Source organism: Lucilia cuprina, chromosome 5, assembly GCF_022045245.1.
Source record: "Lucilia cuprina isolate Lc7/37 chromosome 5, ASM2204524v1, whole genome shotgun sequence".
In the NCBI taxonomy this organism is placed as follows: domain Eukaryota; kingdom Metazoa; phylum Arthropoda; class Insecta; order Diptera; family Calliphoridae; genus Lucilia; species Lucilia cuprina.
In genome coordinates, this window is record NC_060953.1 from 44,555,860 (window position 1) to 44,571,672 (window position 15,813).

Sequence of the window (15,813 nt, forward strand, 5' to 3'; positions counted from 1 at the left end):
ATCTATCTATCTATCTATCTATCTATCTATCTATCTATCTATCTATCTATATATCTATCTATCTATCTATCTATCTATCTATATATCTATCTATCTATATATCTATCTATCTATCTATCTATCTATCTATCTATCTATCTATCTATCTATCTTTCTATCTATCTATCTAACTAACTAACTATCTATATATCTATCTATCTATCTATCTATCTATCTATCTATCTATCTATCTATCTATCTATCTATCTAACTATCTATCTATCTATCTATCTATCTATCTATCTATCTATCTATCTATCTATTTATCTATTTATCTATCTATCTATATATCGATCTATCTATCAATCTATCTATCAACCTAGATCTTTATGGTTTTCATTAAAAGTCATTCACATAAAGTTTAGCTAATAAAACTCTAAATTCGCCACACTAATGGTTACTGTGTTTGCACACGTAACTTCGTATAAATTGTTATGTTTACAAAAGTACAGTAAACAATAAAGAGTGTTGTTAATTCTTTTAAAAATATTTAGAGGTAATTATGTACGTGTCTATCTTAAAAAGAAAACTGTAAAAAATAATTTGTAAGATGTTTATCTAACTGTCATCATAGCTTACTGACTTGTCTGCAAATCTGCACTTGACTTATTGACAAGATTATGTCAGCAAAATAATTTAATTATAATGTTTATTTTTTTCACTTTCAATATTTTTTTTCAAAAGAAGAAAAGATTTCACTTATTTTGTATATATTTTGAATATTTGTTTTATGTATTTATTTATTATGATTTTTTTTGTTAGTAATATTTTTTACATAAACATGATTAGGGCATTTTTTTAAGTTTGCGGCTATGTTGTCTACTTCTTCTTTATATTGATATATTAAAAAAAATAAAAAAATGTGCAAAAACTTTATAACAAAACTAAAGAGCAAAAGAAAGAAAATATAAAAAAATATAAAATTTATATTTGTTATTATTAGCACTGATGTAATATACAAAAATAACAAATTATTGCAGAAATATAAATTTCAAACCAAACTTTTTGCTTTAAAATTTTGCGCGCAATTTTTCTTTGTTATTTTTTTGCCAGTTAATAATAAGATATATTAATGTCACTGTTTTTTTTTTTTTTTTGTATTTTAATTTCAATACCATAAATAAAATTATTATGTTACGTTTAAAAATGCCATTTTAAAATTGTAGGTTGCACTCCAAAAACAAAAAAACTTTATAATTATTGTGGTTTTTGTAGTTTTAATTAAGTTAAATTTATTTTTAAATGGTTTATTTTATGACTAATTTTAGGGTTTAATGCCTCGTTGGTATTTTATTAACAGATGTTTAAAGGAATGTAATTGAAATGTTTTATATAGTTTATTAAGAGCTTTGATTGCGGCTTTTTTATGATATGGTAAACTTCGATTATGGATAAGCTTTAATCATGAAGAATTGTATAGTAAATTGTAAGCTTCTATGGAAGATATTTTGATATTAATGGGTAAGCTTTAATTGTAGGTAATTATTAAGCCCGTGTTAAACTTACTTTATGAAGCTTTATTTAGTCCATGATTAGCATTATTTATAGATCAGCCTTTAGTTGATTATAAGCTTCAATTGTAGATCTTTATATAGTACATGATAATAGTGGAAAGTTTTGCAGTTCATTATAAGCTTCAATTATAGGTCTATCCGTAATCTTTGCAAAGCTTAATTAATGGAGTTTTTTATAGTAAATAATAAGCTTGAGTTGTAAATGTATATATATATGGTCAGTTCTAAGCCATCATGGGCTACCCTTATAGAGTCTTACACATTATAAATATCTATCTATCTATATGTCTATCTATCTATCTATCTATCTATCTATCTATCTATCTATCTATCTATCTATCTATCTATCTATCTATCTATCAATATATCTATCTATCTATCTATCTATCTATCTATCTATCTATCTATCTATCTATCTATCTATCTATCTATCTATCTATCTATCTATCTCTCTATCTCTCTATCTCTCTATCTCTCTACCTATCTACCTATCTATCTATCTATCTATCTATCTATCTATCTATCTATCTATCTATCTATCTATCTATCTATCTATCTATTATTACGAGTAAAACATACGATGAGAAATAAATTATGTTCCCTATTATTTTCATCAACACTGCATTTCTCCTTCAAAGATTAAACTCATTGATGATAACAATGATTATTAAAAACTTGAAACATGATACATGCTGTTATTTAATATCTCACTCTAGTAATTATTTCAGATAATTAAGTTTTATAATATTTTGAAATTTATATTAAATAATTAAATGGAAAATCCTGAAAACATAATTTAATAAACGTTTAGTGTTTAAAAGAACTTTTAAAATATTAATATCAAATATAAATTAGGGAAGATAGGACTTATTTATCCTTTTTATATTTAGTGATAATGTGTTTTTTAATGAATTCTTTTACCTGGGCAGATCGCTTCACCCAAACTCTACAGCCCGAAAAGTAGTGGACTCATGAATTCAAAGGGACGACCTGTACCCATACAAAAATTTACGCTTCTTATGAGACTCCAGGAAACACCTCAAAGCAATTCTCCATAAGGGAAAAAGGCTTATATTGGTTGTGACCCTTCATCCCATATTGCCTAGAAGCAAACCCGTCAAGCGATCAGCAAGACTTTATATGGTTTTCCTTACTTATTTAATTTAGGCACGAATTGTAGCAACAACAAACTGAATTACTTGTAGGGAATAAAAAGTAAACTGTTTAAGAATTATAAGGTGAATATAAGGCGTATTTTTTTATTTGTTAGGAGAACTTAAAAGAAAAAAAAAAAAAAACAAAACACAGGGATGGGAATTGTTGTAGTATGACAAATTGTTGGGATTTCTTTTTTATATAAAAATTAACTTTTTCTATAAAAATAAAACAAAAGCTATCAGTTATTGACTAGTTACTTAATAGATTACTTGGAACTGATTTTTTTACGAATTATTTTGACTTTATTTTCACTTTTTTCTTCGATATATGTAGAGTTTTATAGTTGACACAATTGAACGACTATTTACAATTCGCGACAAGTTGTCTTTTCAGCTTGTGAATTTATATTTTTGTTGACTTAACGACTTTATTACTTTTTCCGACTTATTTTGACATATATCTACAAAATCAATTACATATTCATCTTACAAGATGGTCGACTTTTCAATCTTTTTGGGACAAAACAGTCGACTTCAACTTTTCTCAAAAAGAAAGTCTATTTGAAAATCGATTTCGTTCGTAACTAAAAATCAATATTTCAATATAAACTTTGATTTTTCCGTATTTTTTCGAACTTTATCTACAAAATCGATTACTCGATTTTTTTTCAAGCATAAATTTCATTTTCTTCCCCTCATTTTTAGGCAAAAAGTCGATTGTTTAATTATTCAAAAGTCAATTTATAGAACTATAAAGAAATAAAAGAAATCGCTTTCAAAATCTTAAATATCCAACCCTGGACCAGATGATGATACCAGCAGCTTTTAGTGTAAATGTTTTGAAAATGAAAACGTAAACAAAAAAAAAAAAAAGCTTTTCAAAAAAGCTTTATTGATCTAAACAAAATAAACAAAAAAACATGTGCAGAAAAGGGAGTGATGCCAATTTACAAAACAAAAAGGCGCAAATATCATGCTGCCATAAGGTCAAAGGGGAACAAATCACATATGGTAAAAGGGATAGCTAGGGGTTTGTTATTTTTTTATGGTTTGTTTAAGCAATAAAAAACTCAACATTTTAATATCCTTTTAACACGCTAACTAGTTTGTATGCTTTAACAGTTTTTATGATATTTTTTTTTCGATTTGTATCTCTGCCATCCATTTTTTTGTTATTTTTAGTAAATTAATTAAAAGGAATTTCGTTTTTTCTTTGTCTCTTCTATCTACTGCCGTCGTCTACTTTAAATTTTTTTTAATATAATAAACAATTTAATTTAGTTTGCTGACGTATTTTTCTGTGTGTATGTCTATTACTTACTATATTATCTAACATGTTTTAATAAAACTTTAATTACTTTAATTAAGCTCACTTACTCTTCGGACGACATTTATATTTGCATAAATTTACAATGTTTTAAACTAATAATCTCAATTTACTTTTGTTTACTTTTCTCACATTTGATTATGTTACTTTTTTAAAAATGTTTAAAACAAGTAATATTTCTATATTTGGCTGTGCCGAATCTTATATACCCTTCACCAAGTATGTTTTAAAAAAACAGTTTTTATTTATTTTGTATCTCTGCACACATGTCACACATAACATACACACAAACAAATATAAATTGTAGCAGAAAGAAATATTAACCGTTGTACTGTAATACCACCCTCAAACTGTATTACCACCCTCAAACAAATATGAGCTGTATTACCAACATATTACTGCTTTATCTCCTTGTTCTTGTTAACAGAACATCATCCAAACATACAAAAAAATACACAGCTGAATAAAACCAAATACATCTCCACACGCACATGTACATCTTTATCCAATTCTCGTTGTTGTTGTGGCTTTTTTAACAAAGCATGAAAAAATGTGGCTTTTTTGATGAAATATTCAGAGGTTGTCTCGGGTTTTTACTCATATCTCCGTTATTTATATACCGATTTTGCTGATTTTAAATATCGAACTTCTCGAAAGCATGTCTAACAGAATTATTTAAGATTCGGATCTCACCGATATCTGGGGTCCTCTAAAAACTGATTTCAACAGACAGACAGACGGACATGGCTTAATCAACTCCGCTATCTATAAGGATCCAGAAGATATATACTTTATAGGGTCGGAAAATTATATTAAAGAAATTACAAATGGAATGACAAACTCATATATATATACCCTTCTCACGAAGGTGAAGGGTATAAAAATGGTACAAAAGAAACGGCTAACGACAACTCGCTTAATTTCACATACAAGGACAGATTCGGATTCAATTCTTTAGAAATCGTATACTCTGTCACGTGTAGACATTAGAGTATAATTTGCTGAACTGACACATCGCTAAATTTCACAAATGAGTACAGATTCATATTCAAATAATTCAATCCTTTACAAATGGTATATTCTGTCACGTGTTGACTTTTTAAAATAATTCAACCCTTTAGAAAAAGTATGCTCTGTAACATGTAGACTCTTGAGTATGACTTGCTGAACTTACAAATCCCTAAATTTCGCAATTGAGTACAGATTCAAAATATAGCAATCCTTTAGAAATTTTATATTCTGTCACGTGTAGACTTTTCAAAATCAGCTAAATCCCTTAGAAATCGTATGCTCTGTTACCTGTAGACTTTAGAATATAACTCGCTTAGCTGACACATCGCTAAATTTCACAGATTTGTATTCAAAATATGTCAATCTTTTACAATTGGTATGTCACGTGTAGACTTTTCAAAATAGCTCAATAATTTAGAAATCATATGCTCTGTCACATATATACTTTTAAGTACAAGTTGCTAAGCTGGCAAATCACTAAATTTCGCAAATAAGTAAATTTTCGGATTGAAAATAGGTCAATACTTTAGATATGGTGTATTCTGTTACGTGTAGACTTTATAAAATATTTCAATCCTTTAGAAATCGTATGCTATGTCACATGTAGACTTTAGAGTATAACTTGCTGAGCTGACAAATCTTTAAATTTCGCAAAAAATTACAGATTCGTATTCAAAATAGGTCAATCTTTTAGAAATGATATATTATGTCACGTGTAGACTTTTCAAAATAGCTCAATACTTTAGAAATCGTATGCTCTTTAGAGTATAACTTGATGTGCTGACAAATCGTTAAATTTCGCAAATGAATACATTTTTGCATTCAAAATAGGTCAATCCTTTAGAAATTATATATTCTGTCACGTGTAGACTTTTCAAAATAGCCCAATCATTTAGAAATCGTATGCTCTGTCACATATAGACTTTTAAGTGTGACTTGCTGAGCTGACAAATCGGTATATTCTGTCACGTGTAGACTTTTCAAAATAGCTCAATCCTTTAGAAATGATATATTCTGTCACGTGTAGACTTTTGAGTATAAATTGCTTAACGTTGAAATATTAAATGAACCAAAATCCATCAACCTAATACTACTTTAGTAATTGTGCCCTTTTTCTTCTTCACTTCATTTCTATACTTCAAATAAATTTAACAAAATTACGAAATATTTTATGCATTATTGAAAATATCTTAACAAAAGTGTAATATAAATGTTAACCTGACGACATGCTATAAATCTGTCATGCTAGTATACATACCTAAAGCTTAACGATGAGAATTTTAAAATTATTTGTAAACAAATAATTCTAATAAGAAATTTAATTAATAAACAAACAATTGATTATAACAGGTAACAATATATAAAGAAAAATATTTTCATATCTAAAAGTGACGTAAAAATTTCATTAAAGTTAATAAACTGTATTGTAATGAATGTAACAAAAAAAAACGATATTTTATAAAGATCAGAGATCAAAATTTGTTACGTCTGGGAAGTTGTATAAAATAATACATAATATATCTTTATGACACCTCTATTAGTGTTTACAATATTTAATTTCAATTAAAATTAATTATTCATTTTTATAAGCTTTAAGCAATTACTTATACAATTTCCTTAAAACTTTCCGAGATTTCAAAGAATATGGAAAATTCTAAACAAATTAAAATTATTTTTTGTTAATAATCCAACAGATCGGGCAAGAGTTCTAAAATTCAATGTTTATTGCCAGTCAATGACATGTATATGCTTTGCAAATTTTACAAGCCCTTGCAAACTAAAACGCAATGACTATAGAATAGGTCATTGCATAAAATTGTTTTAAATCAAATAATTTGAAAAAAAAAATTGTTAAAGAATAAGGGTCTTATTCATAAACTTTTATCAAAGGTTTATAAATCAATTTTTCATACAAAATTTGTTCTATAAACCTTTGATAAACGTTTATGAATAAGACAGTAATTGTATAAAATTAAAATATGTAAAATCCAATTTGTTTGGTTAACATTTACAAATTGTATTGATAATGAAGAGAATCTTGTACATAAATAACATTAAAATGCTTTAATAATATTTCAATTGATTCATGACTACAAGACTAATTAACTACACAGACTAAGGAAAATTTGATATTATAATTATTTCATTCAAATTTGTTAAAATTTTCCTACATAAAATACAAAAACAAAATAATTTAAGGAAAAAATCTTAAATACTTTTGTCAAAGTTTCAATTAATATTAATAAATACATATATTTGACCAGCTGTTAAAATGAATCACTAAGTATTATTAAGGTTCTTGAAAAATTTGTTGATAATCTGTTAAAAATCAAATTAATAGAAATTAGTGGCAACAAAGTACACACCAATTTATTTACTACAATCGTAAAAAAAGAATCAAATAATTTGAAATAAATTTTTATTATTTTATAACTTTATCAAAAATAACTATAAACTTAACGCGGCAGCAATAACTAGCCGCAAACAATTTGTTAAAAAAAATGACTAATTATAATTAGCAAGTAAATAAGTATTGATAAGAAGTTAGTTTTTAATTTGAGGGGAGGTAGTATTGGTTTAAGATAAAGTTTGAAACATTGAACAAAATTGTATTAATGGGAATAACGTATGTCTTCTTCCGAAAACGCAGCCGCTAATTGTCGCTTTTGCGATGTATATACCGAAAGGGATATATAGATAGATAGATAGATAGATAGATAGATAGATAGATAGATAGATAGATAGATAGATAGATAGATAGATAGATAGATAGATAGATAGATAGATAGATAGATAGATAGATAGATAGATATATATATAGACAGACAGATAGATAGATAGACAGACAGATAGATAGACAGATAGATAGACAGATAGACAGACAGACAGACAGACAGACAGATAGATAGATAGATAGATAGATAGATAGATAGATAGATAGATAGATAGATAGATAGATAGATAGATAGATAGATAGATAGATAGATAGATAGATAGATAGATAGATAGATAGATAGATAGATAGATAGATAGATAGATAGATAGATAGATAGATAGATAGATAGATAGATAGATAGATAGATAGATAGATAGATAGATAAATAGATAGATAGATAGATAAATAGATATAAATAGAGAAATTTAGTACATTACAATTTTGTATATAAAAGTGTCTTCTGCAATGAAATAATCTAGGGGAGAAATTGAAAATTATCTTAAAGTGACTTTGAGAAATAAATATTATCAACTCCTTTAAAGGGTTTTTTAACCTCTAATATCTCAAAACATATTTCTTTTCCTCTAAATAAACGTATTCACCACATGACCAGCAAATAAAATAAATTTATGGGTAAATAAGTCTGTAAATTAGGTGTATATCAATATTTTTATCACCATTTTTTACGATTACACTGAGTCATTTTAATTATTTGTAGTTTGTTTTTTTTTTATTTTTTGCCACACTTAATTAATACTTTTCCATGAAAGTCTCGTGTTTTATTTACTTTTTATGTTCGTTTTTATTTTACATTTTGCTCGCATTTATTTATGCATAATTATTTCGAATTTTTGCGGTTCTTAAAAAGTTTCCAAACAAAAACTTTATATAGAATTTTTCACAAAGAATTTTTGAAAAATAAATTGCTTATAATTATTTCAAACACGTTTGGGGGAATTTCTTACGAAGATTTATTTACATACTTATGTATTAATACATATTTATTAATGTTGGTTTTTTGTTTAAGTGTTTATTATGTTTTAATTATAAATATTAGGGAGGTGCAAGAAATTGAAACGTATATGCAAAAATATAATTATTTGTATATAAAACTGTTTAATTTTATTACAATTGTTTTTATTGTTTTGATTTTAACTTAATTTGTTTAAAACAAATTAAATTTGTTATAAAACTTACAATTAACATAAGGAAATTCCAAATAAATGTTGTTTATAATAACATTAATAACATTAACTTCCTAACAATCATTAACTACATAATAACAAATAGCTTTAAAAAAACAAAAATTTTTACTTTAAAATCTAATTAAATATTTGCTTAGAATTTGTCTAGAAAATACTACTCCTGTCATTATTGACAATTCACAAGTAAACACAAATTACATGAAATCAATAATAAGTTTTGAAAGTGTTTTTTTTTTATATTCCATTAAAAAATTTACACTTTTATTATTAAAACAAAATGGAAATTTTAAAATCTTAACAAATATTTAAATTTGCTAGAATTTATTGAGTTTTTTTTAAATAAATAATATTTATTTTTGGTTGCAAAAAAAAAGTATTTATTTTTAATTTATTTTCTTTTTCTCGATTTCTTACAGATTTCAGTTACGTGGACCTTTAATTATATGGAATACCATGCTGGCCATGTTTAGTATTATGGGTGCATTCCGTACAGCTCCTGAACTTTTACATGTTTTACGTCATTATGGACTTTTCCATTCCGTTTGTGTTCCTAGGTAAGTTTTATCTATCACTGTTAAAATGGAGGTCAACATTATGCGTTTTATGCTTCTTCGCACTCTACGCTGCTGTCAAAAAAGTAATTTCAATGTTATTGTGTGTTACAAGTTACAAGCACCAAAGCTTAGGATGTCTTGACACGCAAAGTAGGTCTACTTTCTACTTGTGTAAATCCGACTTTACACGATCACACAAGTAATATGATCTGTCAAAATTTTGTGTAGAAGAATAAGGATGGTATCATCTAAGACCTGATTCACACTAGGAAACTTTTGTTGAGAAATTTTTGATTTTGTGTGTGAGAGAAAAAAGATGGTTGACATATCTTTCTCTCATACACAAAAATCAAAAGTTTCCCAAAAAAGTTTCCTAGTGTGAACCAGATCTTTCTGACAGTCGTTTTGATCTCTTCATTTTTTGAAATTATTCAAAAAACAAGCAGGTCGCATTAGATACAAAATAATGAAACAGCTGTTTCCATCTGACTTTGTTATTGTTTTATAATAAGTGTGTAAACATAAACGAGTTAAATTGTGGAAATATAAAGACAAAATTCGAAGTTCTTTGTAAATAAAGCAAAAAATTGACGCTTAAGAACCGTAGCATGTAACTTGATGCGTAGGATGCAAATAATGCATGAAAAGCACGAAATCCTTTGCCTCGAAGACGCGTAGTGTTTACCTCCAGCTTTAAATGGTTCAAATAATAAAATTCTTTAGGGAACCAGGCAAAATTTTTATAAAGAGATTTCTTTATCTATCTTTATATAACTAGTTTCAAAGTAAATGTTGTATAAATTGCTTGACGTTGTTTAACGTCAAATTATAAAAAATGCCAAGTTAGGTTATCACAGGCAGCCAATTTCAGCTTTACTTGGGTCTAAGGTTGATCCCTTTGAAAGATAAAGAAAATTTGAAAATAAAAGAAAATATAAATGGAAGAGAGGAGATGCCAGGAACAAAGATACAATCCGATGCAAAATGATCAGAGGCGGCGGCGCAATCATTATTGGTCCGCGGCTTATTATAGAAAATATCAGCTTAATTTAACTTTTTCTTTAGAAATTGACATATAAGCGTTTATTATATAGAAAATTCTCTATATAATAGTCAGTTATATATAAACCTGTCTTTTTATAAGTTTTTTCAGAAAATAGTTATTATTATGGTACTTTTCACTATAAGAATTTAAATAAGTGGCCACTCCGTTCAAATTGGTTAGACCTGGTTCACACTAAGAAACTTTTTTCGGAAACTGGTGTGAACCCTGTCTTAGAATTTTTTCTAAAATATTTGTGCGACTCAAATAGCCGGCTTAGCTTTTGAGCCGTAAGAAGTCGGCGGCGGCTCGGCTTGCTAAATATTACCGGCTTCCAGCAGCCGCAGATTTGAGCCGTCTCGGCTTGTATCTCTGGCCAGAAAGCCGCTGAGGAGACAAATTTATGAACGCCAAAAGACGTTCCTATTGAATATTTGACAATGCGAATTGATCGACATAATAAGCTGATACAAACGTCCAAATTCGGATCTCTGACAAGGCGGGACAATCACATAGAAAAATCTTCTTCATCCTTATTTTGTCAACTCCTACAGAAATCATTGAACGGGAGGTCAATGCGTCTAGTATAGTAATCATCAGTCGCAAGAGATAGCGATGCTGTTTTTAGTGATCTGTCTCTTGATTATAAGAAGTAGAACATCGCAAAACAGATCTATTTCCAATCCGCTAAGCATTATTAACGCTTTTGTCAAAGTATCAGAAATATTTTTGCCATACGAATTCCCGTGTCCCCTGACACAAATTAGGGCGATGTTGGCTGGCCATTGGACAATTCTAGATGTGGAAAACCCACCAATTAGGGATTTAATAGCAGCTTGACTATCGGTATAAATTCTGATATCCCTGTTAGATATCCGATAGTACCTTAGCCGATTTGAAGGTCTATTAATCGCTGATATTTCAGCTTGAAGGATACTGCATTCATCATTGAGTCGGAAAGAGATTTTTATACCAAATTCCTTAATGAATATGACAATACCAACTCCTTTCGTCGTCTTGGATCGTTCTCCATACACAGGGAAACAATTGTTTGTCGGAAGGAGAGATTCTTGAGAATCAACATCGTACTGATGACATGGTAAAGGATCTATGATCTTAGCATAGCCTATGAAACATTATATCCACTTTCCAGTTAAACTCAATCTGATGGCCGTATTCATAGCCAATTACAGAACTTTGTGTCAAAAATATTCCACATGTCATAAACATTCTAGAAACTTGATAATAATAAGTTGATCTTGCTTTACAACAATCAGTTGTCCTTCATGTTTTTTTACTCTATTAATAATCCCACTTTGGGATTTTTCCAAAATATTTAAATTTATTAAAAATATTAAAACAAAAATTTTATAAAGAAAAGAATAATAACAATTTAAACAGAATAACCAGCCTCATCAATTGACGCATTCAGTCTCCTTGACCTTGATCAGTTGGTATTTTTTTTGTAATTTTCATTTTATTAAAAAAAAATTCCACTAAAATTTAGTTAAACAAAATCCTTTTACTTTTACATTTAACAACAGCTTGTTGTAAGAGAGCTTTTGCTTAAAGTGACGAATGGAAGGTTTTATTTTCTTGTTGTTTAAACTTTAGAATTTTAGTTTATTTGTGTTTTTGTTTCAAATCTGTTTTAACTTCTAGATAAAAAACAAACCAGTTTTAGATCTGCTGACGAAACTAAAAAAAAATTGTAAAGAATTTGTTGTTGCTTTTGTTTTGGGGGTTTATTTTTGCAATAGTCGGGGATATAATTATAAGTATTGAAAAAAAGATTTGCAAAATGTTTTTCAATTGTTTCTGAACGGGCAGATTTTTTAAAATACGAAACAAAAAAGAATGCAAGAGAGGACAGGAAGGTCTTCTGGAGGTTTTAATTGACTCTTTTAGTAAATCAGACCCCTCAGAAGTAGAAAGGCTTTTTCTAACATTGTTTCTTAATGAAAATGTTCATACGATTGTTAAATATGCCAACGTTGTAAGATCTGACAACCGTGTAGAACAACTTTAATAGTGAGTCAGCCCAGGCTGAGTGAAACTAAATACTTGTTAATCTTGTTAGCCGTTAAAGAAGAAAAGCTTAGAAGAAGGACTAGACCGACCAGGATGTCGAACTAGAAATAGGTAGGGAGAAAACTGACGTCTCGTCTGCGGAATTATACAGTACATTACAGATGATCTGGAGAATACTTAAGAGAATACTATCCAGAACTTTTCCGTATTGTTACTGTTGACAATGTCGGGGTCCCTCAATTAGAGGACATTGTTTTTGCGGCCAAATAAGAAAAACTGATTCGTTATGTTTTAGGCGCACCGTTAGATAGATAGATAGATAGATAGATAGATAGATAGATAGATAGATAGATAGATAGATAGATAGATAGATAGATAGATAGATAGATAGATAGATAGATAGATAGATAGATAGATAGATAGATAGATAGATAGATAGATAGATAGATAGATAGATAGATAGATAGATAGATAGATAGATAGATAGATAGATAGATAGATAGATAGATAGATAGATAGATAGATAGATAGATAGGTAGATAAATAAATAGATAGTTTGTTAGTTAGTTACTTAGTTAGGTAATCAGTTAGTTGGCGTTGGCGCTCCACGACCGCCAAAGGAACATTTGATTAATCAAACCATACACAAATGAGATGGAGTTAGTTGGCGTCGGCGCTCTACGACCGCCAACGGAATGGAACATTGGATTGATCTAACCATACAGGAAGAGATGGAGCGGTTTAAATTCTAGGCTTAACTTGCTGTTTCATTAAACTCGTAACAGATTTAGGCGGACTTTAACCAATGACTTTGTTTTTTTTTAGTTATGGATTTAAGATCGATTAACTTTTTTAGTATTGCCAACTTTTCAGACTAAAAAACATAAACAATCAACAGCCGTTTGTTTGCAAATATTACTTGAATAAAATGAAGAATTTTTGGAAAAAATTTAAAAATCTAAAAAGTTTATGTCTATTTCAAATCTATACGTTTCTATAATACAATTTCATCACAATATTATTTTAGTTTCTTTTGAGGAATTTTTCTTAAAATTTTCAAAAAGTTTTAGATTTATAATTTTCGAGACAAATTATAAAAGCTTATTATTATCATTGCTTGCACCTTTAATTATTTTCATTAATGTCGCAAACTTTATGCGAAATCTGAGAATGTTTTAAGCATATTTTATACTTACGTTTTTATAGCTGTTTGTTTTTGTTTATCTTATTTAGAAAAAAAAAGAATATTGAACTTGAACTTCAGACAAGATTTTGTAAATTTATAACCGTTATTACCAAGTTAATGAGACAGCGGAATTTTCCTTAATAAACTTAAATATACTATTTAATACTTTTAGAAATAACTATTTAATTAATATGCATATAACTCTAATACTCTCTCTTTCTCTCTTTACACTTACAGCTATATTGAACAAGATCGTGTCTGTGGTTTCTGGACATGGTTATTTGTCTTATCGAAATTGCCCGAACTTGGCGATACCATCTTTATAGTGTTACGCAAACAACCCTTAATTTTCCTGCACTGGTATCATCACATCACCGTACTCATCTATTCATGGTTCTCATACACCGAATATACCTCATCGGCCCGCTGGTTCATTGTCATGAATTACTGTGTACATTCTGTAATGTATTCGTATTATGCCCTTAAGGCGGCCCGTTTTAATCCACCACGTTTTATTGCCATGATTATAACATCATTGCAATTGACTCAAATGATTATTGGCTGTGCCATAAATGTTTGGGCCAATGGTTTTCTTAAGACACACGGACCCCAGTCGTGTAATATCTCACAGACAAACATTAACTTATCCATTGCCATGTATTTCAGTTATTTTGTTTTATTTGCCCGTTTCTTCTATAAGACCTACTTGTCACCGGAGGGCAAGAAGAGCAGACGTATGGCTGCTTCATTGGCTGCACAAAATTCTGCCAAACTATCGACATCACCTAAAACGACAACAAACGTCTCCTCCTCCGCAACAACGAATGATAATGCAAATGTTGCTGGACATTTGCTTAAAACGAAAGTGCAGTAAATGTATATAAAGACACTTTAATCAGGGGAATTAAAATTTAATAAAAAATAAACATGTTTTAAGGTATCTTTAAACTCTAATTAAATTAATTTAAATACAAACACACACACATACACAAAACCACTATATATATTTATTTCTGGTCTATAAAAAAATTAAAAAAAAATAATAATAAAACCAAACTTTATAATAACTTTATTATAAATTATTACAAATAATATACATATATTTTGTTGTTCTTTAAAAAAAATCCAAAAAAATACTTATTGGGGGGTTGGAATTGAAAATATTTTACTTAAAAAATATATATACTTATAAACTTTTTTTTAAAAAAAATAATATTTAATTTACAAATATAAAAAATTCTTTAAATTTTTATACATAAACAGACTATTTCTTAAGACTCTCACTTTTTTCTTGTGGAATTTTCTTTTGCCAAAGTTTAAGTGGGAGTAAAAGAAAGAGAAGTATTATTAAAAGTATAAGAGAAAGTTGATAAAATTAAAAATTGATTTTGTATAAAAAATAACAAAAATATTAAGAATAATTAAGAAAAAGAAATAAGAAAAAATATTATAAATAAAAAGTTTTATTTAATATTAAACTCTATGAAAGAGTTAAGAAATGGATAAAAGGTCACTTGGAAAGTTTTTCCATTAATAATTAAAACAAAATTTAAAATTTCTTTTAAACGGTTTATAAATTTAACTTTTAGTAACTTTTAGTGTGCATAATTTTACAGACAACATGTTGCTAAACATTTTTTCAAAATTCTTCATTAATTTTTAAAGGAAATTTTAATTTTATAAACAAAAACTTTTATGAATTGTCATTTTTTTAAACAAAAACATGTTGTTAGTAGTAAAATGTTATTGACAACATGTTGCAAAACATTTTTTTTAAATATATCTTAGACAATGTTGTTAAAAAAGTAATAAAATAGTTAACTGTTAACAGCTTCAAGTTCTTCGTTAATTTTTTTAATTAAATTGTCATTTCACAAAACAAAACCTCTAAAATCTTGCAGACAACATGTTGCTAAACATTTTTTTTTAAATTTAACGTGTTATTAAACTTTTAGTCGGCAAAATTTTGCAGACAACATGTTGCTAAACATTTTTTCAAAATTCTCAATTAATTTTTAAAGGAAATTTTAA

At 27.8% G+C, this 15,813-nt stretch overlaps 1 protein-coding gene and 1 non-coding gene across 2 annotated transcripts in view; one reads left to right on the forward strand and one right to left on the reverse strand.

Moving 5' to 3' along the window:
• LOC111689174 (elongation of very long chain fatty acids protein 6) overlaps nucleotides 1–14,780 on the forward strand; it is a 16,278-nt gene extending 1,498 nt beyond the window's left edge. Inside the window, exons 2-3 of the mRNA XM_023451669.2 lie at nucleotides 9,386–9,523; nucleotides 14,020–14,780. Of these exons, the coding sequence (XP_023307437.1) occupies nucleotides 9,386–9,523; nucleotides 14,020–14,656 (775 nt within the window). The 3' untranslated portion in view covers nucleotides 14,657–14,780. The remainder of the gene's footprint in view (nucleotides 1–9,385; nucleotides 9,524–14,019) is intronic.
• LOC111689176 lies at nucleotides 2,476–2,724 on the reverse strand. Its single transcript, XR_002762875.2, has one exon. It is a non-coding gene; the product is annotated as a U12 minor spliceosomal RNA (small nuclear RNA).
• Nucleotides 14,781–15,813: the final 1,033 nt, after the last annotated feature.